General features: G+C 36.2%; 1 protein-coding gene across 4 annotated transcripts; it reads left to right on the top strand.

Moving 5' to 3' along the window:
- Window positions 1–928: 928 nt before the first annotated feature.
- LOC130013096 (serine/threonine-protein phosphatase 6 regulatory ankyrin repeat subunit A-like) lies at window positions 929–16,277 on the top strand. Of its 4 annotated transcripts, none has more exons than XM_056101595.1 (9): window positions 929–1,070; window positions 3,479–3,873; window positions 6,335–6,568; window positions 7,516–7,782; window positions 8,338–8,643; window positions 8,820–8,888; window positions 9,691–9,996; window positions 10,829–11,194; window positions 12,815–16,277. In XM_056101595.1, exons 2-9 carry the CDS (start codon window positions 3,528–3,530, stop codon window positions 15,199–15,201), a joined length of 4,281 nt encoding a protein of 1,426 aa, XP_055957570.1. In that variant the 5' UTR covers window positions 929–1,070; window positions 3,479–3,527; the 3' UTR covers window positions 15,202–16,277. The 4 variants fall into 4 exon arrangements, with proteins under 4 accessions (XP_055957570.1, XP_055957569.1, XP_055957568.1 ...); XM_056101594.1 differs by having other exon boundaries at window positions 6,311–6,568; window positions 12,833–16,277; XM_056101593.1 differs by having other exon boundaries at window positions 6,311–6,568.
- The last annotated feature ends 1,077 nt before the right edge of the window (window positions 16,278–17,354 follow it).

Genomic DNA, 17,354 nt, shown 5'->3' with positions numbered 1-17,354 from the left:
TACATGTACATCCACAAGAAAGGGGTGACAGCACTGTACGTGTATGTCCACATGATAGGGGTGACAGCATTATACATGTAAGGTATATCCACTATCCCATCCCTTGATAACATACCCAGGGGTTCCTAGCCTAGGGTAAATTTGCTGATTGTACATTTTGGTTTTTCAATAAAAGCCAAGCAAAATGTGGAAATAAGCCAATACAGCAGCTATGACTTGAAAAAATGATAGCCACAAACAGCAGCTTATCCAGAATTTTATACAAGTTGTGTTACTTGGGAGTATATGATTTGTTATGTTATTTAGGAGTATATGATATGGTATGTTATATGGAATATATCCCGTGTACACATTGGCGTGCACGTAAAAGATCCCTTGGCAGTTGGAATTCGATATATAAGAGTAGGCCATAGTGCCGCTGTCCGGGCAAAATTTCCCTCATAGCACACTGTATGGTGTATGCCCGTCTTCATTAGCCCAGGTTAGGAGCAGAACAGTAGGACGTTAAACTCCATTTCATTTCATTTCATTTCTATATGGAATATACATGTAGTATTTTTTAATTGTTTCTAATATATTTTATCCTTAGAATAATTTGTCACATGTAGAAAACCTTTGCAAACTTAATCTCAGGGAAGAAGTAAGGGCAATGCATTGAAAAATAAAGAAAGAAACAAGTCATTATTGCTCAAGTTGACTCATGTTTCATTTTCGGAGAATAACATGAATACATATTTCTATATTGTAATTTATAATGGCAAGTTTTGAATAGTTTATTTGTAAAGAATATATCAGTAGGACCTGTAAAATTAACATGTAGCATATATTAGTAAGTGCTGTGATAGTAACCCTATGACGTGCAAGTTTTCAATTGAACAGAAAATGTTTATGGTGTCGCTAGGGGTACGTCGAATATAAATTAATTGAGCGCGGTGCGTCAGATTTGTCATTCCTAGATTAAAGACGGTGGATGAAATCTTAGCTTGAACTTTTAAATTAACAAGTTCTGTTAAAAAGATTGTGTTTTAGAGAAACTTGTGAGACAAGAATCACACAAGGTGTGAGGTCAGGTGAGTATTTAAAATATTTGGTATTAATCAAACAAGAATATTGTCGACTGAAGTATTGTGGTTATGGAATTATATCACTCGTCTTATTCTCTAGAGATTAAAAGTCACTGTGTACTTATTGAGTTAAATATATTATGTGTTTTATTTATTGGGTATTTTGGGGGGGGTTGGATGACCGAATGGTTAGCATGTGCGCGCTGTATCATAAGGCCTGTCATTGAGTCAACTGGCGTGGTCTCGAATCACTGGTTGTACGTGACAAGGGGTAGGGTTGCCTGTCCAACCTCGTGGGTTTTCTCCGGGTCCTCCGGTTTTCTCCCACTGCTAAAGACCCCTACGCTCAAGCGAATTATTGAAATAAAATTAAACCATATGTTAGTCCTGAAATGACCTAGTATGTGCCAAGTGGACGTTAAACCCCATTTCTCTCTCTCTCTCTCTCTCTCTTTATTGGGTTTTTTTTTTTTTTTTTTTTGGAGTAAAACATATTATGTATTTATTTTTTTTTGGGGGGGGGGGGTTAAAATACATTATGTATCTTAATTTTTTGTGAAAAATATCATATCTTTTATTCCTTAAGTATTTTATGTTTAGGGTATTTTTTTTTTTTTTTTTTGAGGAAATCATATGTATTTATTTTTTTCTCTTTGGGGGGGGGGGGGGTTAAAATACATTATGTATCTTAATTTTTTGTGGAAAATATATCTTTTATTCCTTGAGTATTCTATGTTTAGGGTAAATATATATTCTACTTTTGCACAGAGAAATAGGGTTTAACGTCTACTCGACACAAACTAGGTCATTTCGGGACTAACACATGGTTCAATTTTATTTCAATGATTCGCTTACCCGTAGGGTTCTTTAGCAGTTGGAGGAAACGGGAGGACCCGGGGAAAACTCACGAGATTGGACAGGTAAGCCCACTCCTTGTCACGTACAACCGGGGAATCGAAACCACGCCAGTTGACTCAATGACAGACCTTAATGCAGCGCACATGTGTGAACCATTCGGCCATCCAACCCCACATTTTTGGACAGTATTGGGTATAAAAGATGACAACCCATCTATTCTTCATCCGATTTTGATGAAACTTAAAATATATGTTTATATCCGAAAGATCTTGGTTCCTTTTGTGTGTCAATTGTGTGTGAAATAGCTTTATTAAACGTCCGCTTCCACCGAGGTTATATATCACAGACAATGCTTAATGGTGTGCTTAAATAGGTTTCAGACCACTAAATATATCCCCTTTGACTTAAAGATGCATTATGTAAGATTTAGATAAAACTTAAGTCTGAGAATGCTTATCCTGGGTGTCAGATGAAACATATACAATAATATGATAGCCAAACTATGATATTTCCGACAAGGCAAAATTTAGGTCACTTCCGATCAGCGGTTGTTCAGATATGCACATGTTATTGGATATCAGGTTACCACACAATTCATGTGGTAAGTCTTCAGATTGCAATTATACACCAATTTCAGTGGGGGGGGGGGGCTGAAATGGTTAAATCACAAGGTCTGGTTTCGATCCCCCGCTTGTACATGACAAGGTGTAAGGTCACGTTCCAACGGGGCTCACACTGGCTTTCAGTTTTTTTCCGCCAAAATGGATGATAACTTTTATACAAAAAATGTTCATCCCGCCAGTTCTCAAAAAGAATTACCAGTAATGCAGAAAAGTAATCGCCAAAATGAAATTTAAATTGCCACTTTCATATTTTTATCGCAAATTGCGACTTTGGCGACCGACTGTGTAAGCCCTGCATTCCAACCTTGTGAGTTTTCTCTCAGTATCTCGGTTTCCTGTTATTGCTAAAGACCCGGGTCACGCAAGGAATATATTGATTAAAAATGAACCATATGTTAGTCCTAGTTTGTATTAAGTGGATGTTAAACCCGATTTCTCCCTCTCTCTCTATAAACCAATTTCAATGATGCCTACAATGTTATCATATTCTGTAGGTGTCAATGAAATCATAGTAATCATATATCAAACTAGGCATAATTTCATTCAGATGTTTCGGGGACCGCAATTATCAACTGCTTTCAATGACACTTACCGATAAAGATAACATTAATAATATCTCAGAGAAAGCAACATTTCGACTGCTTTTGTTTGGAGGTTTAGGAGAAATCAGGTTACCGCACATTTCATCACAATTATCATCTGTTTTCTGTTGCACTCTACAGATTAGCAGAAATTTTGCCTACTCCGAGATATTACTTATGTTATCATAATCATATTCTCTAAGTTTCGTTGAAATCAGTTGATAATAGCGATCTGTCGCCGTAAGGCTATTTTGCCATGCTCCCTATAATTTAATAGTTTATTTTAAGGAAGTGCAGCATGTTTCCCTTGTGGTAATGTTAAAGCTATTATTCTTACTTTTATTTTTACAAGATCAGTAATATCCTGACGAATTACAGACAACTTATTGTAAATCACAAAGATGTGTTTATGTGATCTGTGTCGTCGACTTGGGGATGTGATGAATAGACTGTTTGCAAGAAGGCCAGAAAACTATGATCTCTTTCCAGAAGAAGACGTAAATATACCCCAACCAGACGTAGCTGGAGTAAACATAGCCCAAACAGAAGTGACTGTAGTAAACATACCCCAACCAGACGTAGCTGGAGTAAACATACCCCAACCAGATGTGACTGGAGTAAACATACCCCAACCAGACGTAGCTGGAGTAAACATACCGCAAGCAGAGACAGATGAAGTAAACATACCTCAACCAGACATGGCTGAAGTGAACATATCTCAACCAGATATGGCTGCAGGAGATAAGGGTAAAGAGTTTGTGTATATTTTGTCTTGAAATCTATATCTAAAGATCATTTTTTATCATTTCTAGGACACATTGTGACATATTTCTAATTTTATAACAGCAGTTTTCTGCATTTAATACCTATCGGTGCATGCTTACTCTATTAAACTTTTCTGCATGATAATAATAAATAATAGTAATAATTTATTCTTATAAAGCGCATTACATAGCAGCATAAAAATGGCATAAAATCTCAATGTGCTTTACAATAATATTAATAATAATAAAAATATAATAATTATTAAAAAAATTTCTATTAAAAAACAATCAAATTGCACATTTAAAAATTTAAAAATAATGAAACAATCTCGGCTATTACAGAGATTGAAAGTTTTTTTTCTTCTGAACAAATTGTCGAAGAATATCAAAAGCTTCAACTACAGATACAACAGCTGCAAACAGAAAAAGATTGTTATGTCCAAAAGTTAAACCATCACATTAACGATCTTGATTATGCTGTTTGGTTTGGCCAACAGCCCCTAGTTACTATTCTCGCGTGGCTAATTTAGTCTTACAGGGCTTTAATATGAACATTTCATTGGCTTTTATCGATGATGTGCTAATTTGAAGAACACATGATCAATTTTAGAACGGTTCTCTCCCATTTCCGTCAATATGGGTTAAAAATGAAGCCAAAAAAGTGTGAATTGTTCAGGGAAGAGGTAGAATTTCTAGGCCATATTGTGAGTAAAAATGGGTGATCAAGCACATAGCACCGGTATGAGATTGGCCGTTTCCGTAGTGTATCTTGCAGGTAGAAAAATACCTGGGTTTTGCTAATTATCACCGAGTATTTTTAAAAAGGGTATGCAGAGAAGGCGCTGACCTTGTACTCTTATCACAGATAAAAAAAAAAATTTTATCGGTCGGAGGAGCAGTAGAATGCTTTTGAAAATATAAAAACTGCTTTGATAACTACCCCAGTTTTAGCTTTACCTAATCAAACTGATCCTGGACAGGTCTATAGGCTTCTGCCTGATCTCCAATCCAGTTTCTGTGAATAAATATTGTTCAGAAAAAAAACAAAAACAACCCTTTTGTTTTGGATACAGACACGAGTAATTTCACAGTAGCAGGAATTAAATCAGGTTCAAGATGGGCAATAGAGAGTAGTTGCCTATTCAATTTTTTCTCTAACTCCTGAACTGCAGCGTTATTGTACAATACGTAAAGAATTACTTGCGGTTGTTCAATTTACCTGTCAATTTAGGCATTCTCTCTTGGTTCGTCCGTTTACGGTCAGGACTGACCATAGTAGTCTCACCTGGTTACTTAACTTTAAACACCCTAATGGACAGTTAGCTAGGTGGATAGGAGAACTTGCCCAATATGATATGACTGTAAAATGTCGACCAGGTTCCAAACATTTAAATGCAGATGCCCTGTCTAGCATACCTGTTTCAGACCCTTGTCCTGATTTTTCTCTGACTCCTAGTGAATTACCCTGTGGTGGTTGTAAATACAGTAAACTTCGTATAAGTCGGATTTAAGTGGACTGGCCAATTTTATCCGAGTTAATCGAAGATCCGAGTTAGCCAAAGACCGAAATTCAATCGTAGCCCAATTAAAAATAAACTGCAAGGGCCGGATGATAATTGATTCGAAGGCACTTTTCAAGCTTTTGTTTGTGTATGTGCGAGTAGATAACTTCCATTTTGGTGCGATAAGATAACTTCCGTTTTGTCGCCATCTTTGAAAAATGTCCTAAATTTTCCCGGAAAGTGTCTCGTTCGCATTATACTAGATCTTTATACGATCTGAGAAATATCTTTCCGTGTTTATACCCACAATTCTAACCCTAACCCTTCAGAATAGTTTTACCCACAATCCACCGTTGTTACAGCTTTAAATTGTACGTTTGACATGTAAATTATAAACCTAACCCTAACCCCTAGAGAAAGATATTTCTCAGATCGTATAAAGATCTAGTATAGTGCGTCTCGTACAGCAGACAGTGAGTTTCGAATTTTCTGGGAAAGTTCTATATTGCATCGCGTCAAATAGTCAAAATGATAGGGGAAAGTATATTGGGGCTCTGTGCATGGAATACCTAACTGCATTTTAGAACGTTGGTACGATACTGGCTTCGAGCAAAGGAAAAAAGCCGGAATTGGATCAAATTTACCAAACATTTTGATCCGAGTTGAGCAGAGATCCGACTTCAGAAATCCGAATTACACGCGCATCAATTTAATGAGAAAACAAGCAGGATCAAAGGGTCCAAACGACTTTATCCGAGTTGAGCGAAGATCCGGCTTATACGAATCCAGGGGGGGGATGACCGAATGGTTAGCAAAATTTCCCTCATAGTACACTGTATGTCGTATGCCAGTCTTCATTAGCCCAGTTCGGAGCAAAATAGTAGGACGTTAAACCCCATTTCATTTCATTTGATATAGAAAATGTTGTACCTTCTAAACCAGATGAAAAAAGTTACCAAGACCTGCTATCAAAGACACAACAACAACAGCATGAAATCAGGAAGCTAAAAGATCAATGTTCAATGTTACAAAAAGAAAAAGATATCAAAGTCCAAAAGATGAAAGACCAATTATCGAGGATACAAAAAGAAAAAGACTGTGAAATCAATGAACTTAAAGACCAGATCAAAGAGCTCAACCAAATAGTCAAAAAAATGCAGGAACTACCACTGAAAGGTAATAGTACAAATTTAAATATACCAGGGGACTATTAAAATGGGTCAGTATGTCTGTCTGTCCGTCCGTCCGGACACAATAACTCTCTTTCTAATTGAGGTAGGATGTTCACACTTGGCGTAGGTGTCTATTAGGTGAATGCCTTGATGGAGTTAGTTCGAAGATGAGAATTTTCTTCTTAGGGTAAGCAGAGATAAGCAATTTGATTGATTGATGCTTTGCAACACGATAACTTTAGTTCTAATAAAGTGAGATTGAGGACACTTGGTGTATAGTTTTATTACATCAATAACTTGACTAAGTTCGATAATGAGCACTTTCTGCTGAGTGTAAACAGAGCGATAAGCAATTTGATTGGTCGAGACTTTGGAACACAATAACTCTCCTTCTAATTGAGATAGAATGTTCAAACTTGGTCTAGGCGTTTATTAGGTGAATGCCTTGATGGAGTTCAATGATGAACAATGTCTGCTTACGGTAAGCAGAGATAAGCAATCTGATTGGTTGATGCTTTGGGGAACAATAAATTACACTGCCTCTCTCCTGGATTCCACTGCCTCTCTCCTGGATTCCACTGCCTCTCTCCTGGATTCCACTGCCTCTCTCCTGTATTACACCTCCTCTCTCCTGTATTACACTGCCTCTCTCCTGGATTCCACCTCCTCTCTCCTGGATTCCACCTCCTCTCTCCTGTATTACACCTCCTCTCTCCTGTATTGCACTGCCTCTCTCCTGGATTCCACTGCCTCTCTCCTGGATTCCACTGCCTCTCTCCTGGATTCCACCTCCTCTCTCCTGTATTACACCTCCTCTCTCCTATATTACACCTCCTCTCTCCTGTATTACACCTCCTCTCTCCTATCTTTCCTGCATTACACCTCCTCTCTCCTGTCATAATAAAAGGATATTTTTATTGTTCAATTTTGACATGAGTTTTTCTATTACAGAGACTGAAAGTGTTTTTTCTGAACAAAATGTCGAAGAATATCAAAAGCTTCAACTACAAATACAACAGCTGCAAAGAGAAAAAGATTGTGATGTCCATAAGTTAAACCATCTTCTGGAACGACATCATGACTCACAACTAATTGATGAAATCAGGTCTTTACAACATCACATTAATGATCTTGATGAAAGAATAAAGACATTGGAGGAAAAAAGTAAACCAGGGATACTGTTACCAACACGTGACTTGATGTCAATAAACAGACAAGGTAAGACACTATTATTAGTAAAACACAATAAACTGTAGGCTATGATATAGATCAATATACCTTTAATTATATTTCAAAGACAGGGTTTATTTGATTATCAATTAACCTGACCATCAGAACCACCATTTCACGTATAAGTCATGATCGCTGGATGAGGCATCTCTGTGATCAGGGTAGTCCGATATATCTGACTCTTTCCTTAGCCGTTGTGATTGTTGGTGACCAGGGGATAGTCAGAAAGACTTCTACTTCTCTAGAGACTGGGGGGTTGGATGGCCGCTGTATCATAAGGTCTGCCATTGAGCCAACTGGCATGCTTTTGATTCCCCAGTTATAGATGACAAGGAGTGGGGTTGCCTTCCAAACACATGGGTTTTCTCCGGGTCCTCCCACTGTTAAAAACCCCTACGCGCAAGTGAATTAAACCTCCCTCTCTCTCTCTCTCTCTCTCCCTATCTCTCTCTGGAGACTTGAAAAGCAAGTTGTGGGGGGGTTTATATATCAGATTGAATCAAAATAGCTGTTAAGACTTTGTTTTACTTTCTTGTCTTGCAGATAAACGGCGTGGGCCATTACAGCGCTCTGACTACATGAAGATACAGGGAAACTTTACATACCTTGTTGATAATATCACAGACCCCAGGGAATTGTGTCAAACCCTGGTGGAACATGGGATATTTGACATTCATGACATGGACAAAGTTGGAAAATGTCTACGTGACGGAACCCCCCGTGACGCAGCAGACCAGCTTCTCTGTATCTTATTGTGTAGTGGTCAGAACGCTTATCAACGATTTCTAGAATGTCTTGATAAGCTTGGTTACGATAAAGTTAGAGAACAACTGGAACCAGTCTGTGATGGTAAGTTGACTTGTTGATAACTTTGATCTATTTAAACAAAAGTAGTGCCACAGTCTGTTTTCTGGAGATCCATGACCAGGATAGTGTTACACTTGTCCAACACAATAACTTGATTCTAATTGAGTGAGAGTGTTCATTACATCAATACTGATAACCTTATGAATATTTTATTATAGGTGGACCTAATAATCCAAACTACGAGGAGATCAACATGTTACAAGAAGAAAGATCTATCAGCGTACAAGGTAGGACAATTCTACTAATATGTGTATATACATTTAATAAGGATACCCCATCCCCCCACTCCCCTTAAACAGACAGAGTTTGTTATACATTCACATCGTTACCTGTTAAAAATACAGAATAGGACGTCGGCTCGTTTTGGCATACATGTTAAAGAGCCTGTAGCAGTTAGAATCAAATTGCTCTCTGAACAACTCATTTATCCCATAGAACATTGTATGCCGTCGTAAGTCCATCTTTATTAGCGTGGTTGTGACAGGAAATTATACTTTCTAATCATGGTAATAAAGATATAGTCGACTGGTAATTTATTTTCTATGTTAAAATTTGTGATTTAGCTCAGTGGTAAAGAATACTGATTTATCTTGGTTGTAAACAATGTTCCCTGTTAAAGATGCATTATGTAAGATTTAGATAAAGAGCTGAAGAGTCTCACTAAAATAGTTAAAAACTAGATAATGAAAAGGAATATATTCAAAATTTCAGTCAAAAGACTTCATTCTGAGCGACGTTAGGGCTGTTTGGAGAAAAGCTGAGTTTTGATTATCATTGCTACCGTTGTAACGATAGTAAACAGTCTTGATTATCTATTTTTCAATTAAATCCATTGAAAATCACTAACATCCAATGGCATAGAGAGTTGATTATTGTCTTGGCAAGTTAATAATTTATAGAACATTTAAGGACAAAAGAAAGTTCTGCAATAGGCAGATTTAGCTCTTGAATAATACATCTTTAACAAAGCTCAAATGTCATAAATTACAGCAAGCATTGTTAGATCCTGTAACTTTATAACTCTTGCAGAAAAACGGTATGGATGTATGCCAGATTATCAGTACAGTAAGATCAAGAATCAATTTATGCATTTGATTAATGATATCAGAGACCCTTTAAGATTGTGTCAGACCTTGTTTGAATCTGGTGTGTTTGACATGGATGATAAGGAAAAGGTACAGAAGAGTTTTCGAGACGGAATTACCCGCGATGCTACAGACAAGCTTCTTCATATCTTACTGTACTGTGGTCAGAACTCCTATCCGCGGTTTATAGAATGTCTTGAGAAAACTGGCTATGATCCACTTATACAAAAGATGGAAGAGAGTTGTGATGGTGAGTAATTATTTATACGAGAGACCAACGATCAAATACAAAACAAAGATAGAAGACATCAACAGGATGTCTCAGACATAGGGCTGAATTCGAGGCAAATTTACTTGATTTAATATTACATTTATTGTTTTTCCTCCCACTGCTAAAGACCCCTACGCGCAAGCGAATTATTGAAATAAAATTAAACCATATGTTAATCCCGAAATGACCTGGTTTGTGTCGTGTGGTCGTTAAACCCCATTTCTCTCTCTCACATTTATTGTTCATGGTGTCTTGTCCGCAGGTTTGTTTTTAGGGTTTCTATTTGATTGTGTGTTGTGCAATTTTCCTGCACCATTTGTTAAAGAGTAATAACTATATACTGATATAGTATTAAAAATAAACACACTTGTATGGATATACTACTTGTGAATTTTATTAACATGCTACGTTTCAATACACATACAGGTATCGTTTTCAAAATAATTTGCTTGATAACGATACCTGTATGTGTATTGAAACTAGCATGTTAATAAAATTCACAAGTAGTATATCCATACAAGTGTGTTTATTTTTAGTGAAATCTATTTCTATATGTCTTATAAGGATAATATAGTATTGTTAAAATATTCAATGAAAACGCAAGATTCACCCTTAAGCATGTTACAATATGATATATAAATAATATGATATATGAATAATATGTTAATCTTTAATCTAGTCAGTTAAAAATCAAACAAATCACTGGAATATTGTGATTATCCAAGTCTTTCATGGATTGTTCTATTATTTAATATCTTTTATCTAACTTTATCATGTATTGTGTTTAAACTTTGGGCTTTGTCTATTTCAGGAGAACCAAATACCCAACACCTTGAGGAAATCAGATGCACAGAAACAACCAGAGAAAAGCATCTGGTTGGGAGGAAGAAGCTACTAGTCGACAAAAACAACTCTATCGCCAGGGAGTTGTCTGAGCTAAAAGACAAAATGGAAAAGGAAAGACAGAGCGAAGATGCTGAGAAGATGAAAGAAATCAATGAATATCGATCAAGAGAAAATCAGCTTCTAGCAAACCAACAACAGATCCTGAAAGAAATAAAGAAACTTGAAAAGGAAATACAAGATTTAAAGGAAGGAACCAGTGTTGCAGATGACAGATTAACCAGGGTAGAGAGGGATGTAGAAAGTCTTCTCGCTTTATTTAAAAAATACAATGGTAAGCAGATTGTTTGTTTTATCAAATTACAGTTAATTTCTGCTCCAGTTACATCCTGGTATATCATTCTTTAGATAAAGGAGACCTTTAAACAATGATGTTATCCTTTGTCTTCATTATCCGTACATAAGGGAGCCATGGTGGCTAAGCGGGTAAGGCGCTGGCTCGCTAGCCTGGAGGTCGCATGTTCGATCCCTGCATTGGCCGAGAAAGTTCATCGGTATTTTCCACCATGGTTTCCCCTTGTCAGTAGTGCAGGACGGAGGGCCTGACAAGGACAGCTGTCTAGTCATTCGGAGGGGACTAAAAATCGATCCCTTGGCAGTTGAAATTCGATATAAGAGTAGGCCATAGTGCTTCTGTCCATACAAAATTCACCTCATAGCACACTGTATGGCGTATGCCCGTCTTCATTAGCCCAGTTTAGGAGCAGAAAAGTAGGACGTTAAACGCAAGATTCACACTTAAGCATGTTACAATATGATGTATAAAAAATAGCCCAGTTGGAGCAGAACAGTAGGACGTTAAACCCTATTTCATTTCATTTTCATCCATTATTTTCGGGTATATCAGCCATCCACTATTGTTTGTCATTATTTCATATAAGATAGTTTGAAGGTTTTAGCATGTCTAGACAGGTCGTTTATATTTAGCTGTTAAACAAGTTATATTATATTATAGAAATCAGATGCTTCTGATATTCAATCCAGTGTTTCAATATCTTAATTGTCCCCCGCCTTTTGAAGAAAGCAGGTGACTATTAAAATGGGTTCGTCCATCTGTCTGTTTGTCTGTCTGTTTGTCAATAACTCTCCTTCTAATTGAGGTAGAATGTTCAAACTTGGTGTAGGTGTTTATTAGGTCAATGCCTTGATGAAGTACGAAGATGAGCATTTTCTGCTTAGGGTAAGCAGAGATAAGTAATTTGATTAGTTGATGCTTTGGGACACGATAACTTTAGTTCTAATTAAGTGAAAGTGAGGACACTTGGTGTATAGTTTTATCACATGAATACCTTGACTAAGTTCGATAATGAGCACTTTCTGCTCAGGGTAAGCAGAGCGATAAGCAATTTGATTGGTCCAGACTTTGGAACACAATAACTCTTCTTCTAATTGAGGTAGAATGTTCAAACTTGGTGTAGAAATTCATTAGGTGAATGCCTTGATCTAGTTTGATGATAAACATCAGAGGCTAGAGTTTTTAATGTGTTTTTCCAATATTTGGCTTGAAGCATTGGGGCCATCAATCCCTATTGATTTTCACAGTCCTGCCGCGACTTTCCCTCCTTTTTCCAAAAACCTTTGTTAACGCAATAAGGACAATAGGTTTTAACAGATTTTTTTTGGAAAGCAATGGGGTCATAAGAGGATGAACCCTAGAGATAAGATTTTTTCAAAATTGCTCAACATCCAAGTTTTCCTCTAGGCTAAGCTGCAGTTGAGACAAAGCTGCTGTGTCGGCATATTCTGCACTATCTTTCATTTTCTATTTTAAAGTTTTGAGTCATAAACTGACAATTCTTTAACTCTTACACATAGTGCATCTTTAAGATTATTTTGAAATTTGTACACAAACCAGAGGACATGATGGAATCTATAACTTGTTTATTTATAACAGGTGTTGGTATATTTACAGATCCACAACAAGCAACTACCACCAGTTTTACTGATACACAACAGACAACTACCACCAGTTTTACTGATCCACAACAGACAACTACCATCAATTTAAGTGACAAAACTGACGATGGTGTCTCATCTGGAAGTAAACCAGGATCCATATATTCAACATTACACTCTGCATGTCAATACGGTAATATAAATGATGTAAAATATCTAATTGATACTGGGCATGATGTGAATCAGCTGGATAATAACAACAAGTCTCCCATATTGTACTGTAGTGTATCACACATAGAACCTGTAGCTAAACTAAAACTGATTCTTACTAAGGGGGGTAATATAGATGATAGAGATAGTGTTAATGACAATATGTTACACCGCGCATGTTTATATGGTATACTCGAAGCAGTAGAATTTATATTACAACAAGGTGTAGATATACACAGTAGAGGACAGTATAACAAGTCACCTATATTGTGTTGTAGTGAATCACAAATAGAACCTGTAGCTAAAATAAAACTGATTCTTACTAAGGGGGGTAATATAGATGATAGAACTAGTGTAAATAACAATATGTTACACCGCGCATGTTTATGTGGTATACTAGAAGCAGTAGAATTTATATTAGAACAAGATATTGATATACACAGTAGAGGACAGTATAACAAGTCACCTATATTGTGTTGTAGTGAATCACAAATAGAACCTGTAGCTAAAATAAAACTGATTCTTACTAAGGGGGGTAATATAGATGATAGAACTAGTGTAAATAACAATATGTTACACCGCGCATGTTTATGTGGTATACTCGAAGCAGTAGAATTTATATTAGAACAAGGTGTAGATATACACAGTAGAGGACAGTATAACATGTCACCTATATTGTTTTGCAGTGAATCTAAAATAGAACCTGTAGCTAAAATAAAACTAATTCTTACTAAGGGGGGTAATATAGATGATAGAGATAGTTATAATGACAATATATTACACCGGGCATGTTTATATGGTATACTCGAAGCAGTAGAATTTATATTACAACAAGATATTGATATACACAGTAGAGGATATAATAACAAGTCACCTATATTGTATTGCAGTGAATCTAAAATAGAACCTGTAGCTAAACTAAAACTAATTCTTACTAAGGGGGGTAATATAGATGATAGAACTACTAGTAACCACAATATGTTACACCTTGCATGTTTATATGGTATACTCGAAGCAGTAGAATTTATATTAGAACAAGGTGTAGATATACACAGTAGAGGACAGTATAACATATCACCTATATTGTGTTGCAGTGTATCTGAAATAGAACCTGTAGCTAAACTAAAACTAATTCTTACTAAGGGGGGTAATATAGATGATAGAGATAGTGTAAATAACAATATGTTACACCGCGCATGTTTATATGGTATACTAGAAGCAGTAGAATTTATATTAGAACAAGGTGTAGATATACACAGTAGAGGAGAGTATAACATATCACCTATATTGTGTTGCAGTGAATCTAAAATAGAACCTGTAGCTAAACTAAAACTAATTCTTACTAAGGGGGGTAATATAGATGATAGAACTAGTGTAAATAAGAATATGTTACACCGCGCATGTTCACATGGTACACTAGAAGCAGTAGAATTTATATTACAACAAGGTGTAGATATACACAGTAGAGGACAGTATAACATGTCACCTATATTGTGTTGCAGTGAATCACAAATAGAACCTGTAGCTAAAATTAAACTGATTCTTACTAAGGGGGGTAATATAGATGATAGAGATAGTGTTAATGACAATATGTTACACCGGGCATGTTTATTTGGTATACTAGAAGCAGTAGAATTTATATTAGAACAAGGTATAAATATACACAGTAGAGGACATAATAACATGTCACCTATATTGTGTTGTAGTTCATCTAAAATAGAACCTGTAGCTAAACTAAAACTGATTCTTACTAAGGGGGGTAATATAGATGATAGAAATAGTGTTAATGACAATATATTACACCGGGCATGTTTATATGGTAAACTAGAAGCAGTAGAATTTATATTAGAACAAGATATAAATATACACTGTAGAGGAGAGTATAACATGTCACCTATATTGTGTTGTAGTTCATCTAATATAGAACCTGTAGCTAAACTAAAACTTATTCTTACTAAGGGGGGTAAAATAGATGATAGAGATAGTTATAATAATAATATTTTACACAGGGCATGTTTAGATGGTAAACTTGAGACTGTTGAATATCTTCTAGGAATAGGTATTGATATCAACAGTAAAAATAAAAACAATCAAACACCTTTAGATTATTGTAGGCTTCCATCTGTTCAATCAGAAGAAAAGGTCAAATTATTACAAGCAAAAATAAAAATATGAATTAGATACATGTACTGTCATCTTTATTTGACGTTGGTTTTCTATGTCAGGTTTCTTGGATTGTTATATTGTATTACCCATCTCTATCATCTTGTATTACCCCCTCTATCATCTTGTATTACCCTCCTCTATCATTTTGTATTACACCCTCTATCACCTCTATCATCTTGTATTACCCTCCTCTATCATCTTGTATTACGCCCTCTATCATTATTTGCAGTTGTCTGTGCCAAGTACTCATTAGTCAGTATGTTTTACTATCATTTTGTTATTATACCCTCAAATTTTATTGTCGTTTTGTTTTGGGCATACCCTACTGTCTTACTTAACTCAAATTAAGTTTCGTTGAATATACGACAACAAGATGTTATCATGATAAATATTGTAATACATCTTTAATGATACCTGTATATTCTAGTCTATACTAGATATGATAAATATTGTAATACAGCTTTAATATTACCTGCAGGTATATTCTAGTCTATACTAGACATGATAAATATTGTAATATAGCTATAATGATACCTGTCTATTCTAGTCTATTACCAAAAAGTTATATGTTTTATATGGTCAGTAAAATAATGTTTTAGTCCCGTAATGTGTTAACTTCATTATATTACTAGATAATCCAATCTTATCATGTTATTGTTCTAGTTTGCTTAACTTTTATATTTTACATCAACATTTTGGAAACATATTCATACCATTGTGTGATCTTAATTTCCGGTATATATCACTAGATAATCTAGTCTTATGACGTTAATTGTTCTAGTCTACTTAACTTTTATATTTCATATCAATACTATGTTCACAATGCATACAAATGTGTGATGTTAATTATATCACTTGGTTATCTATTGTTCTAGTCTATATATTATGTATAAACAATATGTTAACATATCACTTGGTAATCTGGTCTTATGATGTTATTGTTCTAGTCTATATATTATGTATAAACAATATGTTAACATTTCACTTCTTAATCTGGTCTTATGATGTTATTGTTCTAGTCTATATATTTTGTATAAACAATATCTTATATCACATTCCATAAAAATAAATTTGTTATCAAGAATTGTCAGCCATGTTTGTTTTGGTTAAATACAAACAAGTGGTATCAGGGTGTTCAAGAATTATCAATAATTGTCAGACATCTTTGTTTTGGTTAAAAACAACCAAATGAGAGGTGGTATCAAGTGTTCAAGAATGTGTAAGCAGACCCTGCCTTGTACACAACACCTGTCACTATGTATAGCTAACTAGTGATATATTTTAGCCCGGATTTCAATGGTCAAATTTAAGATAACTTTGGTCTACTATTGGGTAGGGGGCTCAGTAAGTAAGATGTTGGCTCGATAGTCTGGGGGGGATCACATGGCTAACTGGGTAAGACGCTGGTTCGCTAGCCTGGAGGTTGGGTGTTCGATCCCTGCATTGGCTGAGAAAGTTCATACAGATTTTCCGACGTGGTTTCCCCTTGTCAGTGATGCAGGACAGAGGGCCTGACAAGGACAGCTGTCTAGTCGTTCGAATGGGACGAAAAACCAAGGTCCCGTGTACACATTGACGTGCACGTAAAAGATCCCTTGGCAGTTGGAATTCGATATAAGAGTAGGCTGTAGCGCCGCTGCCCGGACAAAATTTCCCTCATAGCACACTGTATGGCGTATGCCCGTCTTCATTAGCCCAGTTTAGGAGCAGAACAGTAGGACGTTAAACCCCATTTCATTTCATTTTCGATAGCCTGGAGGTCCTGGAGGCACTGTATCATAAGGACTGTCATTGAGTGACCTGGCGTGGTTTCGATTCCCCGGTTGTACGAGACAAGGAGTAGGGTCGCCTGTCCAACCTCGTGGGTTTTCTCCGGGTCCTTAAGGTTTCCTCCCACTGCTAAAGACCTCTATGCACAAGCGAATTATTGAAATAAAATTGAACCATGTTACCTAGTTTGTGTCGAGTGGATGTTAAACCCTCTCTCTCTCTCTCATATCAATATAACAGCTTTTTTAAACCTCAATTATTCAGCCGGGCATTTCCATGTCAGGACTCATTTTAAAGGTTTTCACTTAGCCATGAAAAAAATATGTTTCATAGTTCGTTATGGAACTTGGGGGTTGGATGGCCGAATGGTTTAACTCCTGCGTGTTAGATCA

This window comes from Patella vulgata, chromosome 6 (assembly GCF_932274485.2).
Source record: "Patella vulgata chromosome 6, xgPatVulg1.2, whole genome shotgun sequence".
In the NCBI taxonomy this organism is placed as follows: Eukaryota; Metazoa; Mollusca; class Gastropoda; family Patellidae; genus Patella; species Patella vulgata.
This window is presented reverse-complemented; position numbering and strand designations above follow the sequence as displayed.